General features: G+C 33.4%; 1 protein-coding gene across 2 annotated transcripts in view; it reads left to right on the top strand.

Moving 5' to 3' along the window:
* RYR2 (ryanodine receptor 2) overlaps window positions 1–21,171 on the top strand; it is a 760,518-nt gene that overhangs the window by 341,325 nt on the left and 398,022 nt on the right. For both annotated transcript variants that reach the window (XM_056816085.1, XM_056816086.1), the window contains 2 exons: window positions 11,134–11,208; window positions 19,593–19,749. In XM_056816085.1, the coding sequence (XP_056672063.1) occupies window positions 11,134–11,208; window positions 19,593–19,749 (232 nt within the window). The remainder of the gene's footprint in view (window positions 1–11,133; window positions 11,209–19,592; window positions 19,750–21,171) is intronic.

The following is a 21,171-nucleotide window of genomic DNA, read 5'->3' as shown; positions in this document are numbered from 1 at the left end:
CCATTTTAACCATGTTACCCCCCACCAAAGCAAGAAAGAAAAGCAGGAAAATTATGCTTTAATATACGTTCAGGAATCATCAGTTTTCTCTTTGGGAGTACATAACATTTTTCCATCATAAATCCTTTGGAATTATCATAGATCAGAATAGATAAGTATTTCACAATTAAAACTCAATCTTTTTAATGAAATAAAAGCCAAAGCTCATTTGATTGGATATATTGAATTTATATTCCATTTATTTAAACAAGAAAAGCAGGCATCTTCATACATTTTCTTATAGTCTTCTTTCTTTTCCTTGTAGTAAGCTTATATTTATTGAATTGATAGGTTCATAATATTGAATTTAAGGCCATGTATAAAAAGTTAGAGAAATAATATAGAATCATACCAGTCATCTTCCATATGAGTAACTGGACAGTGTTGAAAAATAATGAGATGCCTCATCCTAAGGTTTCTTCCTATTTCTTAGAATCATTTCTGTAAAGATTGCTATGTTGCTATAAAGGAGAAATCCATTGCTACATATCACATTTAATAAATATTCAGCATATCATAATGATAAAGATTTTTCATAGTACTTTAATGCCATGCCTCGAAGCTCATGGAATTTTATGGTTTTTATTACCTGACAATATTATAGATATTCATCTTGTCTTTCATTTAAAACAATTTATCATATCTTTGCTATGTTCTAAATTCTATGCTAGTATTTGAGGATACAAGGGAAGTTAAAAATTGTCTCTGCCCTCAAATAACTCATATACTAATGAGAGAGAAATAATGTACAGGATAGCTAAATGGTGCAGTGGGTAGAGTGTTGGGCCTAGAGTCAGTTCTAATCTGACCTCAAACCTGTATTAGCTGTGTGACCTGGGAAAAGTCATTTAATTCCATTTGTCCTAGTTTCCTCATCTATAATATGAGCTAGAGAAGGAACTGGAAACCACTCCAATATTTTCACTAAGAAAACCTCAATTAGAGTCACAAAGAGTTGGACACAACTGAAAAACAACCGAATAACAAGAATATAAGATATCTAAATAATAGATAAAATGTAATCTCAGAAGGCAAAGGACTAGTCACTAAGAGTGAAGTGGTTAGGGATTAGGCAGGAAAGATCAGCCAAAGGTAGAATTTGAGCTTGTCTCAGAATTAGGCAGGGAAACTAAGAAGTGAAACTTAAGAGGGAAGAGTTTACTAAATAGACAGTACAATTATGGATGAAGTTAGAGTGTTTTATGGGAGGAATAGCAGGTAGAATAATGTTAACTACATCATGGAGTGGAAAGAGGTTGGGTGGTGAGTAAAGTATAATTTGATTGGAAGGTGGGCAGGGGCTAGATTAAAAAGAACTGTAAACTACAAATAGAGAACTTTATATTAGATCCTGGAAGTAATAGGGAGTCATATTATGAAGAAGCTGGGAGGGAGGATACCATAACCATAACCATAACCAGTAGGATGCCCTATTCCTAAAGACTTTCTATAAATAGGAAAAAATGTCAGCTGTTCTTAAACTTTTATAAGTAATTTGTTTTATGACAATTATTTTAACTATATATATCCTCTTGGTATTTAACATTACTTTTTATTGTAAGTCTTTTCTTACATTTGTCAAAAATATATAGATGAAATGACCAAGTAGAAATTTAGTCTTTCCTGTACATGCTTTGCATTAAAATATTACATTATTGTTTCTGGTTTTAAAAGTTCACTTTGACAAAATATGTAAGCTTTAAGCAATAATGAACCATCCATGGTGTGGCACCAAAATTTCCTTGTGGTTTAACACATACTATATAAAAGAGTGTACTGATTTAGGGGCAATTAGGTGGTACAATGAATAGAACACCAGACCTGGGTCTGGAAGACCTGAGTTCAAATCAAATATACTAACTAGCTATGTTACCCTAGGCAAGTGACTTAACTCTGCCTCAGTTCTTCATCTAAAATGGGATGGAGAAGGAAATGGCAAACTAATCAAGTGGTGTTTAACAAGCAAACACCAAATTTATGCAAAAAAGAGTAGGACATGACTAAAAAACAAATGAATGACTGATTTAGCCAGGGTTTATAGACAGTGAGAAGTAGAATTATTCATTTGGAAGGGGGAAAATATCAGTTGTACCTTTTGTAAATCAGGTGAAAATCAGATTTATTTTTTCACCACACTTATCAAGTTGAATGTTATTGTGATGAGTCCAGAACTTTTAAGCATTCTTTTTCCATTGCTGAAATAATCCCAAGGAAGTCATAATGCATATGTGAATAACATTCTAGACTTAAAAATATAATTACAACCAGTAGAAGTTATACATTTAGGAAATGTTATTTCTGAAATTTATTAATTTGAAGACTCAAAACTATAACAATCATATAACCTGTTCTTCTTTGAATAGAATATTCAAAGATCTGGGCAAGTTTTTTTTGTTTTTATTTTTTTGTTAATACTATCAATGTTAGCCGTTTGTCAAGTGTAAGTCTATGAATATAGAATTGACTGAAGAAAGCTTAGACAAGTTACATGTAGCTCCTTAAAATTTTTTTATATTAAAGTGTTCAAAGGGGGAAATAACTAGTAGTATTTTAAAATGTTAGCAGTTATCTTTTGTACATGAACTAATATGAATATTGCTTGAGTTTTCTAACACTAAAGCTTTTTGTACCAAGGGATCTTCATTAGATTACATGCAAATGATAGATAGCATAGGCAATAATGTGCCTTACTTTTATGTAGGTTTGGAATTTATGAAGATTTTCAGTGCATTAAATATATAATGCATACATATATGCATACATTCATCTATCATTTCTTCTTTTATCCTTGGAACAACTCTGTGAGGTGAATACAAGTATTATTCCATTGGGCAGATAACAAAAGAGAGGCTAAGAGGCATTAACCACCCAGAATGAAATAATAAGTTTTCAAGGTTGGATTCTAACCTAAGTCTTTTTTCTCCAATTTACAAGAATTTATTTTCTCCCCAGTCCTCTACCAATTGGAGAAAAAAATAAAAAGAACATCATTTTAAGAAAAAGCAAATATGCAGTCAAATTCCAATGTTATTCCACATCAGCCCTTTGTAATTGTGGTTTAACCCAGATCTTCAACTAAACTCCAACAGCAACATAGCATTATTTTAATATCATGTGGTGCCCTATATATAATAATTCTAGGTATTAATACATATTATTTCCTATACTATTTCATGGATATGACAATTCACAGAAAAAAATTTGTCATTTCAGAAAATCCTAGTTCTGCTATTTACTTTCCATTTGGAAACTGAAATAAAAATTTGTGGTCTGCCAGGGATCATATAGTAATTAGTAAGTGGGGGGCATTAAACTTCAATCCAAATTTATCTTAACTTCAGAACCTGTATTTTTCACTATGCCTCAATGCTTCTATACAGTCAAAATTGTTTCAGTGGACATTACTCCAAGGTAAAACAATATAATTATAACTTATAAGTATTATACATCATAGATTTAGAGTTAGGCGGGACCTGGAAGGTCCAATCCTCTCGTGTAGATCATTATAAAGAATTAGAAAACTCCTTTGAAGAGATTGATAAGATTCTTAAAATTACATAAACATATTTTACTACCAATTCTTTAGGGCAAAGGTAGGAAAAGACAAAGAAGAGTAAACATATTTCAGGAAAAGGGATTAAAAAGAGAATCCAAAGACTAGTAGTTTACAAAGAATCCTCATTTATTACTGGAATTTAAAAAAAGGATTTGCAAGGCAATAGCCATGAAGAACAGCAAATATCATTGCAAAAATAAAACAGAATAGAGAATTAGGATTGGATCTGTGATTTTTTAACATTGGGAAATTCCATATGAGGAAACTCTTGCTCTCAACAAGAATTGGCTCCCCTACTGCAATTTATAGTTTTCCAAAGCACTGAGACCTTAAGTAACTTAGAAAGAATTACCTAGCTAGTCGGTGGATATAAGGGGCTTGAACTTGGGTAGTCATGGCTCTGAGGCCAGCTTTCTAACAGATAAGAACACAATTGCTATTATGGAGGTTATTCTCATGATACTTATCTGTGTGACACACATATTAAAAAAGTAATTTTTGTGGGGCCATAGCCACCATTTGGAATATCAAGTTATATACAAAGGATTGGTTATCTGTACCAGTAGGGTTAATATCGACATTGATTTCTATGGATCCTTTAAGTACTCAAATAGTGATAGGTCAAAGGATTAGATCTGTGTTTTCTTGCTTAGGAAATTCACTCTGCCACTAGGTGGACAACTTCTTTGTAACTCATAGTTGTCTAGATGACTGAAAGATTAATCATCTTGTCCTGAGTCACAGATAGTATTTATGAAAAAGTGCGATGTGAACCCAGGTATTCTTATTTTCAAGATCAACTCTGTATCTTCTACATCATGCTACCTTTCACTGAACTATTGACACATTTGAGAATATTTTACCTGTTACTAAGAACATAATACATAAAAGATTTATTTTTTAGTCCTTACTCCCAAAGAAGCTTCCATTGTAGCTTTTCCCCCCTCCCTTGTTTACTCATTTTTACTTTACTGTTTTTTCCCTTTGCTCTCTGGACTAAATAGACTTGCCCCTCCCTTGTTTTACTGAATCCTAGTGTTTGAGCTTTTCTGCTCTAGGGTTGATTATTCTCTTTTCTCAATCCTTTGTTGGCAAACTGGATTCAACTGGTTGAGCTAGCCAGGGAATTGAGGTTGTCCAGTTAGGTGACTCCCCCTCCCCCATTCCTCCCTGCCAGTTTTTATTAGAGCCCTCTACCACTTGTTGGTGGGTCAGAGACGGACCCTCTCTCTCTCTCAGCTACAGTCTCATCCTGGGTCTTACGAAGACAGCTAGGTCTCAGAGCGGTAGGTAGGGGGAAGGTTTCCCGCCTAGTGGACCCCCAAATTCCTCCCTGTCAGACTTTATCAGAACCCTGGGCCAACAGTGGGTGGCCAGAGGCAAAGCCTCTGCGTTGCCTTCCCGTGGGAAAAGGGGGATCTCTTAGTCTGTGGAGTCTTCTGGGAGTGCTGGGTGGGGGAGGGTGCCTCTCCCCTTTCCCGTGAAAGTAGGCAGACTGTGCCTACCTTCCAAGTTGTTTTCAGTAGGAGGGTCTTGTGGCTTCTTGTTGGGTTTGGATTTCTGTTTTCTTTGAAGCACGATATGAATATTAGTTTGGAAGGATTGCCAGAGAGGTTTTGACTTTAGGTGCTCCTAAGTCGCCATCTTTTAAATGCATAGAATCGGTGCATGAATAAGCAGTACTAGATGATATATTTTTGGGTTTTTCAATCTGGTGGCCTTTCTCAAATCTTCCATACCATTCATAGAAGCAGTAATGCTCCATGAACGAGAGATAGGAAGGGCCATGAACAAGATACCACCATCATTATTTCCCTTTCCCTGTCATCTGCTGTGGGCGATTCTCTGTATTTAAGAATTCTGGGAGCTGCTGCCCTGGGATCTCGATATCCAAAATCCAGAAAAGTCACCTTTAGTAGGAGATAACACTGTCAATGCCACTTCTACCAGGACCAATCATTTATCTACTGCCACAAAGAACTAAAGCATTAAGACACCTGATAGGGAGACCATCAAGGACCATCCAGGACCATCACCTTTACCTCTAGATACTAATGGAGTTAGTTGTCCTGGACCACAAGTCTAAGAACTACCTGAATAAGGAGTGACATTAGGCCACTGACCCTCCTTCAATCTGACCTTCCACTATCTACTGACAGAGGAACCCAAATAGATACATGAGGCTAGTGCTACAGCCCTGCTTCCTCAATCATAGCTTCTGAAGATCTGAGAAAGATAGTTTCAGTCTCTAAAGCCCTTAGTATTGTCATATGTTTCATTGGAGGATAAAACCACTTGGCTTTATTAATTGAATGACACTAAAGAAAATATATTTGTATACCAACTTTAATCATTCCTATGCACTCAGGCCAAACTGGGTCTAAAGTTATCAAACCTAATTTTGAGATAATCTCTCTATGTCTCTTATACCTGAACCCTTCTTTGTATGATGTGCCCTTTCATTCAAATATGAGTTCTTTGAAAATAAGAACCATCCCATTTTTCTATTTGTTTCATCAGTGACTTGCACAATATTTTGTAAAGCAAAGTGCTTAATATTGATGACTTAGAATTAGTCATTCATGCCAGTGTGTGTGTGTGTGTGTGTGTGTGTGTGTGTGTGTTTGTGTTTGTGTTTGTGTGTGTGTGTGTGTGGTTCTTTTGTGAGACTCAACTGACATTCGCAACTTCTTAAATACTGTGAACCAATCTGGGCATCCAAAAATGTTACTTGACTAAAGTAGTGTTGTTTAGGCAAATCTAGATGGTGAAACTTTATTTTTATTTATCATTAAGGGACTCATGTAAAAAGAATAATTTTGACTCATATTTTTCTTCTCAAGGTTGATATTTTTTAAAAAGTCAAATGAAACCTATCTATGTAACTCAATTTTCTTTCATTTGAAAAATAATTTGAGTAATGCTATATGAGTTTTTATTTAAGAGAGAGTCAAGGGACAGAATTTGGAGATGAGAGATTTTTGGAAGATACTTCTCTTTCTTCTTTGCTTTTATTATTTGATTGTCCTAGAGAATCTGACCTCAGATTATTTTGCTTATGATCATAGTATATAGAACTGAAAGAGACCTCAGGTTGTATAATTTGATCCTTTCCTGTATTATATTAAGAAATTTAAGCCCAGAGGTCAAGTGATTTGTATATGTCTATAAATCCTTAATTGATAGCAGTCAGGAATCATGCATAGATTTTGATGTGGTAGGCAATATAAAACCATAATAGGTATTTTTTGAACTCTTACTTTCTGTCTTGGAATTGATACTAAATATTGGTTTCAAAACAGAAAAGTGGAAAGGGCTAGGAAATTGTGGTTATTTGACTTTCCCAGGATCACATACCTAGGAAGTATCTGAAGCAAAATGTGAACCCAGGACCTTCCATCTCTAGGCTTGGCTCTCAGTCCACTGAGTAGTTCTCCCCATAATATGTCTTTGAGCAATGAAGGAGCTTGGAAAAGACTATATTTTAAGATTAAGTATGCAGTGACATACAGAACAAAAATGGGAAGAACAACTCAGAAACTGTAACAGTAATAAAGATTTGAGTCGATGAGGGACAGGACTAAGGTGAGACAATAGGAAAAGACAAAGCCTGAGATGAAATAAAGGACTTAATGATAGATCTGGCAAATGATAAAAAGAGAAGAGAGGCAGTCTGGTGAAATGGACAGTGAGTCGCTTTTTCTGGCTGTGCGATCCTGGTCAATTTTCTTAACCTCTTAGTGCTTTCTAGGCCTTTATAAGAGGTCTCAGTTGAAGAGGAGGTCCTAGTTTGTAACATGGTAGTTTTTCCATTAAAAAGACAAAATGGTGAAGCTGGCATAGAAACGGTTAAGGGGTTACAGTAGAAAGAGAACTTAGAAATAACCTAGTTATTTTACAGATGTGTAAATTGATGTCTAGGGTATGAAAGTAATTATCCAGAGTCATGCAACCCATGTCCCCTAATTCATCATTTAATAAAACTCTTACCTTATCCCAAGTGGACTTCTTATTTTTATATTATTGTACTAACTAGAAAATTTGTGATTAGGATCACATTAATAGTGATCTGGATTGGACCTGACAGGCTAGTCCCCTGGCAAATTAGGTTTATTAAAAGGGGAAAATAAGACATTCATAGATCATTAAACAGTTAACAAAAGAACTACTTAGCCATAGCTAAAGACGGCTGTTCAATAAGGATAGGCATTGAGAAAACTTAGAGTTGATTCAACTGTTTGAAGCATTCTTACCTGATTTGCCCAGCCTAATTCATTGACTAAACATCAGAGTAGACACTTAGAGCTCCTAATGTTTGTATTGTCCTAAGAAAAGAATGAAATCATATCAGTAGCCCATCTTTAGTCTCCTGAGGATTTTCTCAATAACTTTAAAGGAATAACTAGCTCAACTTGAATAGAGGCAGAGTTTAGGATATTGTTCCTACCATAGATGGCAAAAAGCAGAAGTAGGATTTGAAAGAAAGTTTTATTATTCAAAAACCAATGTTCATTCCTCAATATCACATTGCCTTGTCATTTATAACTTTGATTTTAATGTTATGAAGTTATTTCCATATCTCAGGAGAACCTTATATTAACATGGATCCAACTGAATCATATTCAAATAAACAAACCTTTTCATAGTTAGCTCCTATTACATGCTAGTCACTGTGCTAAGTGTGAAGATAGGAATCTGATGACTCTAGGAAATGGGAATCAGAGTCTATACCTGTGATTTCATTGGTGGAGGGGACTTGCAACCATTTTTACATCATATTCTCTTTACTCTGTCAGAATCTTGGACTCTGCTCCTAGGATGTTGGGCTGTGATAGGTGAGCTTTCAACATATCTCTCCAGAACCAAGTCTTTGTGTTATTATTTAGCTATTTTCCTACTACAAAAATGTAGTGCTTATTGCTACTCCTCTTACCCACTTTTTGGCTTTCCTTTATTTTGCTTTCTCCCATTAAAATATAACCTCCTTTAAAATAGAGTCTATTTTGTTTATTTACTACTTTTTCTCAGCACTTAGCCCAGTGCCTAACATATTAAGTGCTCAATAAATATTCTTTCTCCTAATATTTTCTTTGTTTTTCTATCAAATAGTGTTTTTTCCAGAGGTGAATTATATAGCAATAAATTAGACATCCATTACACTGAATTCTATTTAATACAGAAAAAGTTGTAAGAGGAAAGAAATTTTGGGGTTGGATTAAAAGGTCTAGAGTTCTTCTTTTACTCTCATGGAGTGAAAATTCCCTAGTCATGTTTCTGTCATCCAGGTTATATATAGCACAAAACCTTATGTATTGTTTTATGATTATATGACTAAAGCCAAATTATTATCCTTCCTGGAGAGGAAACTGGACATAATTTTCTACACATATCCCCCCAAAAAAAGAGTGAAAAGGGTTTGATTTGTTCCCTGAAGAAGTACTGGCGAGAGTTTTAGGGTATGCTCTTTGTGAGATAATAGGAAATAATTTTCAACCCTTTTAACATTGAGTTATACTATCTTCTCAATATTTATGTTAATTTAATAACTGACACAGATCAGAAAAGAATCCAAGGAATGATTTCAGATTGTTTATAAAGGGGAAGCAATATAAAGTATTAAAAGAAAAATGCTAAATTAATTTAATCTTTAATGAAAATATATTATTACTTTCATGTGTGTATGTGTGTTGGTATGCATGTGAGTGTATGACAAAGGAACTTATTTGGTTGTGTGCTTTCCTTTTTTCTCCCTGGAGGATAAAGGAATGCAATATGCAATATTTTACCATTCCATCATTGTGATCCAATACCAGCAACTCTAATACACAGAATATATATATATAAAAATATATATACACATGTGTGTGTGTGATATGAAACAGAATAAGCAGCCAGGTTGTTGAGACCAGAATATGTTTTTAAAAGATATTTCAAAAGTCATAGTAGATACATACCATTATTAGGATCTCCATTCTGGAAGAGCTGAGAAATTGCACCTCTTACTCTTATACAAGGGACTGTAGGTATGAAATATCACTTATGCTGCCATACATAGTTGATATATTACTTAATTTTGCTGACCTTTTTCTCTTTGTAAGATCTGTTACAAGAGATAATTGATTCATTGGATGGAAGAGAGGAGGGAATACGTATCCAGAAATGAATGGGATATAAAAACAAAATGTATATATAAACATGAGATATAATTTTTTGTTAGTTCTAATAGAAGTCAGCGATTCAAAAGGGGCAATTTGATGATGGTGGAAGGGAATGTGATGAATGAGGATAGTTGAAATGTTTATGCTGAAAGCTTATCCAAGTTAATCTACTGTCATTATTTTTGCCATGCCTTGTATTGGCTATATTTGTTATTTTTATTTTTAGGTCTCCAACCATATATTTGATATTTCAAAAAAACCAAAACAAAACAACCCAACCAACTCATTGTTTTAACCCATTGTTTACTCCCTTAGTTCATATTTAGTGCTTGAAATATCAGTGAAATAGTCATCAATGTAAGGATGATATTAGAAAATAAGTATTGTTTTATTAGTTTAGGGATAAGAAGTAAAGTGGCTACCTGAGAAAAGAACAGGAGTTTGAAGCAGATCTGAGAGAGCATGTTAATTTCAGATGTGACAGTTATAACCCTTTTTCTATGTCAATTACTCTCTCTGGCATTTGGGAGTCTCTGGCAGTTGGCAGAGACACACTCTCAGAGAATCTCTCTCAGGGCTGGAGGAGGTAACATCTTTCCCTATCGCTCTGTCTAAGGGAAAGATCTGAAGGAGCTCAGTTTTTTCCTTTCCCAACCTGGGAAATACTAGTGACTATCTATTGTGGTTTTATAGATTGTTTAACTCTGAGAAGACCAAAGAAAAACCTGGTCTTTGGTTTGGACTCTGAGACTGTTAACTTGATTCTTGTTGAGACTTGACCAGCTAGCCTTTGAAATTTTATAATTTGAAGATGAACTTATGATTTATAAGAATATTAGTGATAGTTTTATTTAGATTTAAATTTGGGTTAGTCAGATCAGGGAGGATTAGTGTAGCCTGTGAAACACAGGATAAGCAGTTCCTTGTGGAATTTGGGAGTTTATTTGGGTGGATTTAGAATGCCTTAGAATTAGAAATCCTTTATCCTTATATATATTTCTATAAACATCTTATGTTTATAATAAGAGTCTCTTTAGCATCCTTGTACCTGGCCCTGAAGGGAAGTTCACATTTGAGCTTCACTTCATCACTGAGGATACTTCTGATTTCTTCTATCAAAAGTATCTGAATAGTTTGAACCCGATTGGCGAGTTAAACAGTTTTGAACCTATATTGGACCAGTTTTTTCATCTATTTTTACAACTTGCCAGATTTATTTTTATACTGTCCACCAATAAGAGTGCAACCTATCCCTGCCAGACTATTTTATTGAATTTCTGTACCTTGATCTATATTCCTTTTTGTTAGCCTGAATAGTATTCACATTCCAAAGTCTAAAAAGCCTTAAACTCAAAGAACATCTTTCACTTTTCTTAACAGGACTGTTCATTATGAAGGTGGTGCTGTATCCATTCATGCTCGTTCCCTTTGGAGACTGGAGACCCTAAGAGTTGCGTAAGTTTAAAAACAAAAAAGAAAGCTTTAAAAATATCTAGAAATTTAATGAATGTCTGCATAAGCTCCTAAGATTTTAGCTTGAACCTCCAACCTAGTGACAAAGTTGCCATTTCTGAGTGATGAATGAAGGTTCACTTTTATTAATGGATTTTGAGACTTGTTAGAAAGACAAGAAGGATAATTTATCAAAGTGATGATATAGTTTTGTAAATGATTCCCTACCTTCCAGGCTCAATGAGAAAGCTCTGTAAACTCTGGTATCATTTTATGTGAATGTGATATCTTATAAGTCAATACTTAACATACATGTACACAAATACACATGGAAATAAAATATTGATAAAGCAACGAATATAGTATCCATTACTTCCTTACCCTTAGTTTCTATGTTCTTAAGTTTGCCTTCTAAAAATACTGAGATGGTATCTAAAACAAATAAAAAATCAGTGACTTAGTTTTCCTTCTGATTTGAGCCCAATCTCATAATCTCATCTGCCTTCCTACAGTATCATGGACAGGGGACCGCAGTCTCAGAAAGTTACTGTAACAATAAGAAATGTTAGGATTTAACAAATAACAAGCTGTGCTTGATTTTATCATATATTCGTTGCATGATAGGAAGAGTTCTTAATTTAACCTTTTAAAGACATAGACTAGAAAAGTGTACTTCAGAATAAACTTGAGTGTAATATAACAGTTCTAATCATGAATTTACAAGTAGTATGGCAGCTGTGTAAGAGAGAAGGGAAAGAATGAAGGGGAATTAGAAATGGGGTGAAGAGAGAGAGAGAGACAGACAGACAGACAGACAGACAGTCAGACAGAAAGACACGAAAAGAAATAGAAATAGCTCGAGACAGACAGAAACACATGAAAGTATATAGAAGAGAAAGGAAGAAAAAGACTATACAATTTAGTAATTAGCAGATTATCTGTGGTGTACATCATTCAGCATATCTCTTGCACAACAATTAAGAAAATATGCTATACTGATCTTACCAATAAAAGCTAAGGTAAAGTAACAATAGTGAGTCATTTTTTCAGCACAGGGGCAGATTATGAAGATAGAGAGGACTGAACACTTAGCAAGGGCTAGCTAAGAGGGAAATGAGTTGCAGCAGAGACTCAGCTACAGAGGGGACCATTTTAACTATTCAGGAAAGCAATTTGGAACTATATCCAAAAAGGCTATTAAGCTGTGTTACTCCTTTACCCATTAACATCATTATTAGGATGATACCATAAGGATATCAAAGAAAATTGAAAAAGACACATATTTATAAAAATATTTATAACAATTCCTTTTGTAGTAGCAAATAATTGGAAACTGAATAAATGTCCATCAATTGGTGATTGGTTAAACAAGTCATAATACAACATATAAATGCAACTGAATACTATTGTGCTATAAGAAATTAAGGAGATGGTTTCAGGAAAACCTGAGAAGACAAATATGAACTGATACAACGTGATATGAGCAGAACTAGGAGAGAACTTGAGGTTAATAGAGGGATTCAGACAGGTTTAGAAAATGTGTCACTTTGTTTTGATGATCTTAGAAGAAAGTAAAGAAGAAGGGAAAGGAATACAGCAGGGAAAAGTGCAGAGTGGGTGGAGAAATTATCTCACATAATAAGGAAAAGTAGAAGGCTATACAAAGAGAAAGAAATATGAACAATAATTGAATTCCATTTTTAACTGAACTGGTCAAAGGAGGGAAGAATATATAGTCAAGTGCAGAAATACTTTGAGTTTTAAGCACATTAAAAGAATAAATTGGATTAATCTATAAAAAATAGAGAAACAGAAAAGAATAAGAGGTAGGATGGAATCAGGGAAGTAGTCGTTAACAAACAAATGGATTGTGAAGAGAGCTATAAAAGGAAGGAAAGGAAGAAATAAAGAAGGAAAGATAAAGGCTGTAATTAGGCTCTGTGCAAGAGAGAACAGGGTACTGGGGAATAGAAGCAATTGTATTGTAGAGTATAAAGCAATTGTACATGTTCTTCACTCCCTATATTTCTCTTTAAAGAAAGAATAGGAAAAAAGGAAAAGCAAAAGTATAAGAATGAGAGGGAAATATATAGTTAATTATCATAAGAGTGAATTTAAATGAATAAATTCAAATGGAAAAGGATAGTAGAAAGAATTGGAAAGCAGAATCCAGGGATATATTGTTTAAAACAACAGATATGGAGTATAAAGATTCACCCTGAGTGAAAATAAGTGACTGGAGTAATATCTGTTAAACTTTAGCTGAAGTAAAAAAGAAAGAGATAGAAATCATGATCTCGGACAAAAGGCAAAATTTTAAAAAAATCCTTATTTAGAGGAACAAGTTGGAAATCCTTAGAATCAAAAGAGGAAAGGAATCATATTGAAAGTAAGAAAGTCACCGAACTAATAAATAAGACTAGAAGTTATTTTTACTTTAAAATCAAATAAAGTTTATAGAACTTTAAACTTTGACTTAAAAAGAGAAAGAAAATCAGATTACCAGTATCAAAAATGAAAAGGGTGAATTCACCACCAATGAAGAAATGAAAGAAATTATTAGGAACTGTTTTGCCTAATTATGTGCCAGCAAATCTGACAATTTAAGCTAAACAGATGGGTATTTATAAAAATATAAGTTGCTCAGATTAACAGAAGAGGAAATAGAATACTTATCCTTATATCAGAAAAAGAAATTGAATAAGCTTTCAATGAACTTCCTAAGGAAAAAATCCTAGAGTCACATGGATTCCCAAGTAAATTCTACCAAACATTGAAAGAATAATTAATCATAATACCACATAAACCCTTTGGAACATTTGGCAAAGGAGTCCTACCAAATTCATTTAATGACAAATATGTTCCTTCTATGTAGTCTAGGAAGAGCAAGATCAGAGAAAGAAAAGTATAGAGTAATTTGCTTAATGCATATTGATGCAAACATTTTAAATAAAATACTAGCAAGTAGATCACAACCATATATATAACAAGGATCATACACTATGACCAGGTGGGTTTTATACCTGGAATACAAGGATGGTTCTATATTAGGAAAATTGTCAAAAACCAAGAGAAATCACATAACTCAATAGATGTGGGAAAAGCTTTTAACAAAATATAACATCCATTCACTATAAAAACATTAGAAAACATTGGAATAAATTTAGATTTCCTTAAAATTTAAGTGGCATCAATCAAAAAACATTGCCAACCATTATGTTTTGGAGATTGACTAAAAGTCTTCCCATTAAGATCAGGAATGAAACAAGGATATTCATCACCACTACTATTCAGTATTGTAGTAGAAATGCTAGCTATGGTAATAATAAAAGAAAAAATAAATTGAAGGATTTAGAATAACTGATGGCAAAAACAAGTTATTACTTTTTGCAGATGATAAGATGGTATATCTAGAGAACTGAGAGTATCAACCCAATACTAATAGATACAGTTAACAATTTTAGCAAAGTTGCAGGTTATAAAGTAAATCCACATAAATCATGAGCATTTCTATATATCACCAATAAAGTCCAAAAGGAAGAAATAGAAAGTGAAAGTCCATTTAAAACAACTATAGACAATATAAAATACCTGTGGATCTATCTACCAAACCAAACTCAGTAACTATATGAACACAATTAAAAACCATTTTTCACACAAATAAACCTAAATAATTTGAATAACTCTTCATGGGTAGGCTGAGCCAATATAACAAAAAGTATAATTATGCCTAAATTGATTTACCTATTCAGTGCCATTCCAATAAAACTACCAAAATATTTTGTAGATCCGGAAAAATAATAAGAAATTCATCTGGAAAAAAAATAAAATGTCAAGAAAATTAATGGAAAAAAATTGAAGGAAAGCTTAGCATTAATAGATCTCAAACTACATTATAAAGCAAAAACAACATAAATATAAAAGCAAAACAATGTGGCATTGGCTAAGAAATAGAATAGTGGGTCGATGGAATAGATTGGGTACACAATACATAGTAGCAAATCACTATGGTAATCTAGAATTTGATAAACTTCAAACAGCCCAGCTTTTAGGACTTGAGCTCACTATCTGACCAAAACTGCTGGGAAAATTGGAAAGCACTTTGGCAGAAACTAGGTAAAGATAAATCTCTCATACTATATACCAAGATAAGGTTAAAATGGATATATAATTCAGGTTTAATAAGAAACACCATAAAAAGGGAAATATGGAATTTATGAATAATGGAAGAATTTTCAATCAAACAAGAGATAGAGAACATTATGAGATATAAAATGGATAACTTTTGATCATATTAAATTTAAAAAGGTTTGTAGAAAAAAATGAATACAACAAAGATTAAGGAAGCAGAAATCTGGGGAATTTTTTTATAGCAAATGTCTCTAATATATAGAGAACTATGTCAAATTTCTAAGAATACAATTAATTTCTCAATTGATAAATGTTCAAAAGATGTGAACAGGCAGTTTCCCCATGGAGAACAAAGTTATTTGGAGTCACATGGAAAAATATCCAAAATCTCTATTGACTACAGAAATGCAAATTAAAAACAACTTTTGAGAGCAGCAAGGTGTTTCAGTGGATTTAAAACCAGGATTAGAGCTAGGAGAGCCTTGGTTCAAATCTGGCCTCAGATACTTCCTAACTGAGTGATCCTAGTAAATCATTTAATCTCATTTTCCTAACCCTTACCACTCTTCTGCCTTAATACATAGCATTCTAAGATGGGAGATAAAACCCCACCCACCCAAAAGCCCCCCCCAAATAAAAACTTGAGGCAACACCTTACCGTGATCAGACTGGCTAATATGATAGTAAAGAAATTGAAAAATGTTGGAGGGGATGTAGGATGTAGGATGTAGGAAAATTGGGGCACCAATTAATTGTTAGTGGAATTATTAACTGATTGTATCATTCTGGAGATAAATTTATAATTATGTCCAAAGGGCCATAAAACTTTCAATACCTTTTGATCCAGCAATACTACTACTTGGCCTGTATCCAAAAGATATTTTTTAAAGGGCAAAAGAATCTATTTGACTTGGTCATGAATGACAGAAATCTCTAATTATGGCTTGGTGATGATTGATCTTGAGACATCAGGAAGCCTAACAAGAAGACAGGAGACAGTGTGTCTCTAAACTCTTTTTATGCAGCTAAGATCAGAGCCTATTTGTGATATATTTAATATCATTTTTTTTCCTATTTAGGTGAGGAATATCCTCAAAAGTCAGCTTTCTATGCAATTTTAGTAAATAATGGTGGAGGAAATTAAGCATTTATATCTTACTTATTATAGGCCAGGTATTGGGCTAATTGCTTCTTAGAAATATCTTATTTGATACTCAAAATAAAACTTTTAGGTAGTTACTATAATCATCTTCATTTTGAAATTGAGGAAAATGAGGCAAAAAGATTAAGTTATTTGCCTGGGGTAATGCTGCTATTTAGTGTCTGAGGACAGATTTGAATTCAGGTCTTCCCGATTCCAGGCCAGCACTATGCCACCAGATGCTTATTAAGTAATAATATTAATGAGTAAGAGGAAGATGAGAAGGATCTACAAGCATGCCCACATATCTTCATCTATATCATTATCATCATCATCATTCTATATCAATAACAATAATGATAATACTATTTTATTCCATCATTTAACCTTATTCTCATAGGTAGGTATGTAAAACCAAGGTCTTAAATTGTGAGGTGAGTCATAGTAATCAGAATAAATCACTTTGGCAAATTGAAAAAGGTCACTAATAATATTTGTTAAAAGCATTCAACCTTAACTGAATCCTCATATCTGAAATAACTGACTTTTGTATCCCTCAGTGGTTACTCAGTGAGAACTGGAGCTATCTCAGGAAACTTGGATATGCCCAATTCTATCTAACGTTTTAAAAACTACTTAAAAATAATAAATTGCATGAAAGCAAGGTAGCTTATTAGTTTTTAAAATGCTTTATTGCCGTTATTATTGTTATTTTTTTAAAAAGACTGCATCTCCCATTGAGACTAAAAGTACAAGGGCTACTCATGAGTCCAATCCCATTACTGATGAGACAAAGCACAAGAGCTTTCATCTGCTCTATTTTCAACTTGAGATAGTTTGTCTTATCTTAGATAACCTAGTGATCCCACATTCTTAGAGGTTCACCATATTGATGCCAAACTATAAGGATGATATTAGAAATTAAGTCCTGTTATATTAGTTTAGAGACAATAAGTAGTGGAGCTGGCTTGAGAAAGAATTGGAGTTTGAAGCAGATATGAGACAGAATGTTAATTTCAAATATTGACAGTTTAACGTTTTTTTCTTGTGACAGTTACTCTCTTTGGGTGTGGCAGTTACTTAGAGGGAGTTGGGAGTTACTCTCTGGGAGGTTGTGAGGAGTTACTTTCTCTCTCTCTCTCTCTCTCTCTCTCTCTCTCTCTCTCTCTCTCTCTGAGTCCTAACTTGATTGTTGTTGAGACTTAACCAGCTAGGCTTTGTTATTTTTATAACTTGGAGGCAAAGTTAAGAATTTTAAGGATAATAATGTTAGTTTATTGCATAATTGGGAAATTTTTGGTTAGTCAGATTAGGAAGAATTAGTGTAGACTGTAAACACAGGAGAAGTGGTTTCTTGTAGAAACAGGGAGGTTTATTTGGTTGGAGTTAGAATCGAGATAGAAATCCTTTTTTCCTTATATTTCAATAAATATTATATATATATATATATATATATATATTATAACAAAAATCTCTTTAGCATCCTTGCACTTGGCCCTGAAGAGAAGTTCACATATGAGCTTCACTTCACTGATATAAACTGAAGATACTTTGTTAGCACAGCAAGCAGAGTATATAAATCAGTTTATAATCAATAATCAAATTCATTGCTTTATTAGTTTTTGTATTCTTGCCTTTTTTTAAACAAAACAATATTGGAACCTGATTAGCATAACCCACTTTAGCTTAGCACTATGAAGCTCAAGAGATATGCCAGGCTTAAACTATCCAATAGCAGGAATCATAGTCATGGGCCTCCATATGCTGCCATTATTGCTATTATATTATTATATTATTTAAAGATAGAAATTATTTAATTTAATTTTTAGGATGAGCTAATAGCTGTCCTAGGATAGCCTAAACTCTGAGGCATGCATATTATTTATATATGATGCAACTAATGATCAGGTATCTATTATAGTATAAAAGGATCTCATTTTACATGAACTCAACACAAGCAAATTTAGGTACACATGGGGGGCAGCTGGGGGCTCAGTGGATTGAGAGCCAGGCCTAGAGACGGGAGGTCCTAGGTTCAAATCCGGCCTCAGCCACTTCCTAGCTGTGTGACCCTGGGCAAGTCACTTGACCCCCATTGCCTACCCTTACCACTCTTCTGCCTTGGAGCCAATACACAGTATTGACTCCAAGACGGAAGGTAAGGGTTTAAAAAAAAAATTTAGGTACACATGATTGTCAGTTGTGCAAATAGAAATTTGACATACCTGAACTATATTTACCCAGCCTCCTTTTAAGTTATGACCTCACTTTGTGTCCTGACATTTGGGAGACAAATTTTGCTGAAACTTACACTGCGGGGCTTTTTGGGCTTATTGCTGTGGTAAAGACTGCAGGTGTGGGTCTCTGGCTCTGTACTCTGCTCACTCAGCTGAAGGAACACCTTTCTCACTTTGTTATTAAATTCTTTAATTTATTAAATTGTTTGTTATTAAATTAATTGTTATTAAATTATTAAATTAAATTTAAATACTTGGATTATTCATTCATTTTTACTCTCACAATCAAAAAAATAATGGTAGAAAAATGCATAAAATAAAAGGTCTGATTTCTAACTAAATCTGTTCCATTTCCCAAAGCCACAAAATCTGCTTACAGTTTACCCTGCCATTCTCGTTCTTACTTTGAGAAGTCTTTGTGTGAGTCATTATTACATTGTTTCCTGCCAAACATTAGCTACTACATCAATCTTTGTCCAAAGTTCACTTTTGTTACAAGTTGAGACTACATTAGAGCAATGCTTTTCTTTCTTTCTTTCATTAATGCTATTTAATTATGAATAAAGGTCCTAAAGTACAAGGCTAGTTATGTGGGCAGTTCTGATAAGCCTGGGAAAAGCCGTAAAGTAGGGAGGTATATTCATATTAGAAATGTTTATTAAATTGATTTTTTAACTTAGACAAAAGAACATACTAGTCATACAAAACTCTATTGGCTTTCATGTCAGAGAAAAAAAGGTTTAATATAAAAAGAAGCCAAAATACTATCTTTAAAATATTTCATGGTACAATTCATATTTTTGCACTTTTCAGTATTAGAGATCAAAGTAATACACAATAACACTTTTTTAGAAGTTAATCTTCACTTTTCTTGTTAGATGGAGTGGGAGCCATATCAGATGGGGTCAGCCTTTCCGACTGCGGCACGTAACAACAGGAAAATATTTAAGTCTCTTGGATGATAAAAGCCTTCTCCTAATGGACAAAGAGAAGGCCGATGTCAAATCTACTGCATTTAGTTTCCGGTCTTCTAAGGTAACAAATAATTCTTCTAAGAAACAAATAATTATTAATATGTTGATCATTTTGTTTTTATAACTTCTTAAATTTGTTCCACTATTCATTTTTTTAAAAATTTGTGACTTTGAAAGTACTTGAGGAAATTATGTAATTATATCTGAAAGTTCATCACCAAATTCCCAAGTGAAACTCTTTCCTAAATTACTGAAGATCTGCCTGATCTGACAACATATATATGCATGTGTGTATATGTATACGTATATAAATATACATTTGTATATTTTCTATTCATATTCTATTTAATGAAAATAAAACATTAACTTTCTGCCCTGATATAGCATTCGCAACAATTTTTATTTCTTTGATTATAATTCTTTTATCTTGTTATATTTAATAAAATGTGATATGCAACTCATCTTACTAATTGTCACGTTTCTGAGTTTATTACTATATCGTTCAAAAGTATTTCTCCTTTCTATATTCAAGTTGAAGATATAGTATTTTTGCATTTGGATTCTTGGGAGTCAGGGAGATGTGTATTGAAAATAGTCTTATTGTTTTTTAATTGTTCAGTCATGTCTGACTCTTTGTGACCCTATTATGGGGTTTTCTTGGCAAAGATGGTAGTTTGCTATTTCCTTCTCCAGTTGCTCAAGACAAACACATTAAGTGACTTGCCCAAGGTCACACAACTAACTCAAGCCTTCCTAGCTTCAGGCCAACATTAGGCAATTGCTTCCTTGTTTCTGATTTTTCTATATCTAATCTGTTCCACTGATTAACTTTTATTTCTTAAACAATTCCAAATCATTTTGATGATTACAGTCTTATAGAATATTTTTAAATGTGTTATCGTTAGGTCTTATTACTTCCTAATTTTTAAATGTTTTTAGATTATTGGCCTTTTTGTTCCTTCAAAAGAAATTTGTAATATTTTTCTAGCTTGATAAATGATCCTTTGATTATTTAATTGATATGGCATAGAATAAGCATATTAGTTTATTTGACCCTCCCATGAGTAATATTTCTCTAATAATTTGTCTATGAAAAAAGAGGGTTTTTATAGTTGTATTTATATAACTTCTGTGTAGCTCTTGGCAGGTCAACTCCTTAGTGTTTTATTATATTCAGTAGTCATTATAAATGGATTTTCTTTTTCTATATAGTTCATATGGGTTTTGTTGATAAAATACAGATAAGCTAATTATGCCAGGAAACTAAATCAATATTTATTACATCCTTTCCTTATGTCAGACACTGTACTAAGTGCTGGGGGTACAAAGTAGGTAGGGATTCAACTAGAGAGGAATAAATGACTATCTTGGGATAGGGAAGGCAAGTTGAAGTTTCATAACTTTAATTTGTGATACACTAAGTCAGTGTAGTTGTATGACTTTCTCTAGCTCTATTTGGTAGCCTATGAGTAGAAATAGAAGA

Source organism: Monodelphis domestica, chromosome 2, assembly GCF_027887165.1.
Source record: "Monodelphis domestica isolate mMonDom1 chromosome 2, mMonDom1.pri, whole genome shotgun sequence".
NCBI lineage: Eukaryota > Metazoa > Chordata > Mammalia > Didelphimorphia > Didelphidae > Monodelphis > Monodelphis domestica.
Note: the sequence above shows the minus strand (reverse complement) of the source record. Positions and strands in the feature narration are given on the sequence as shown.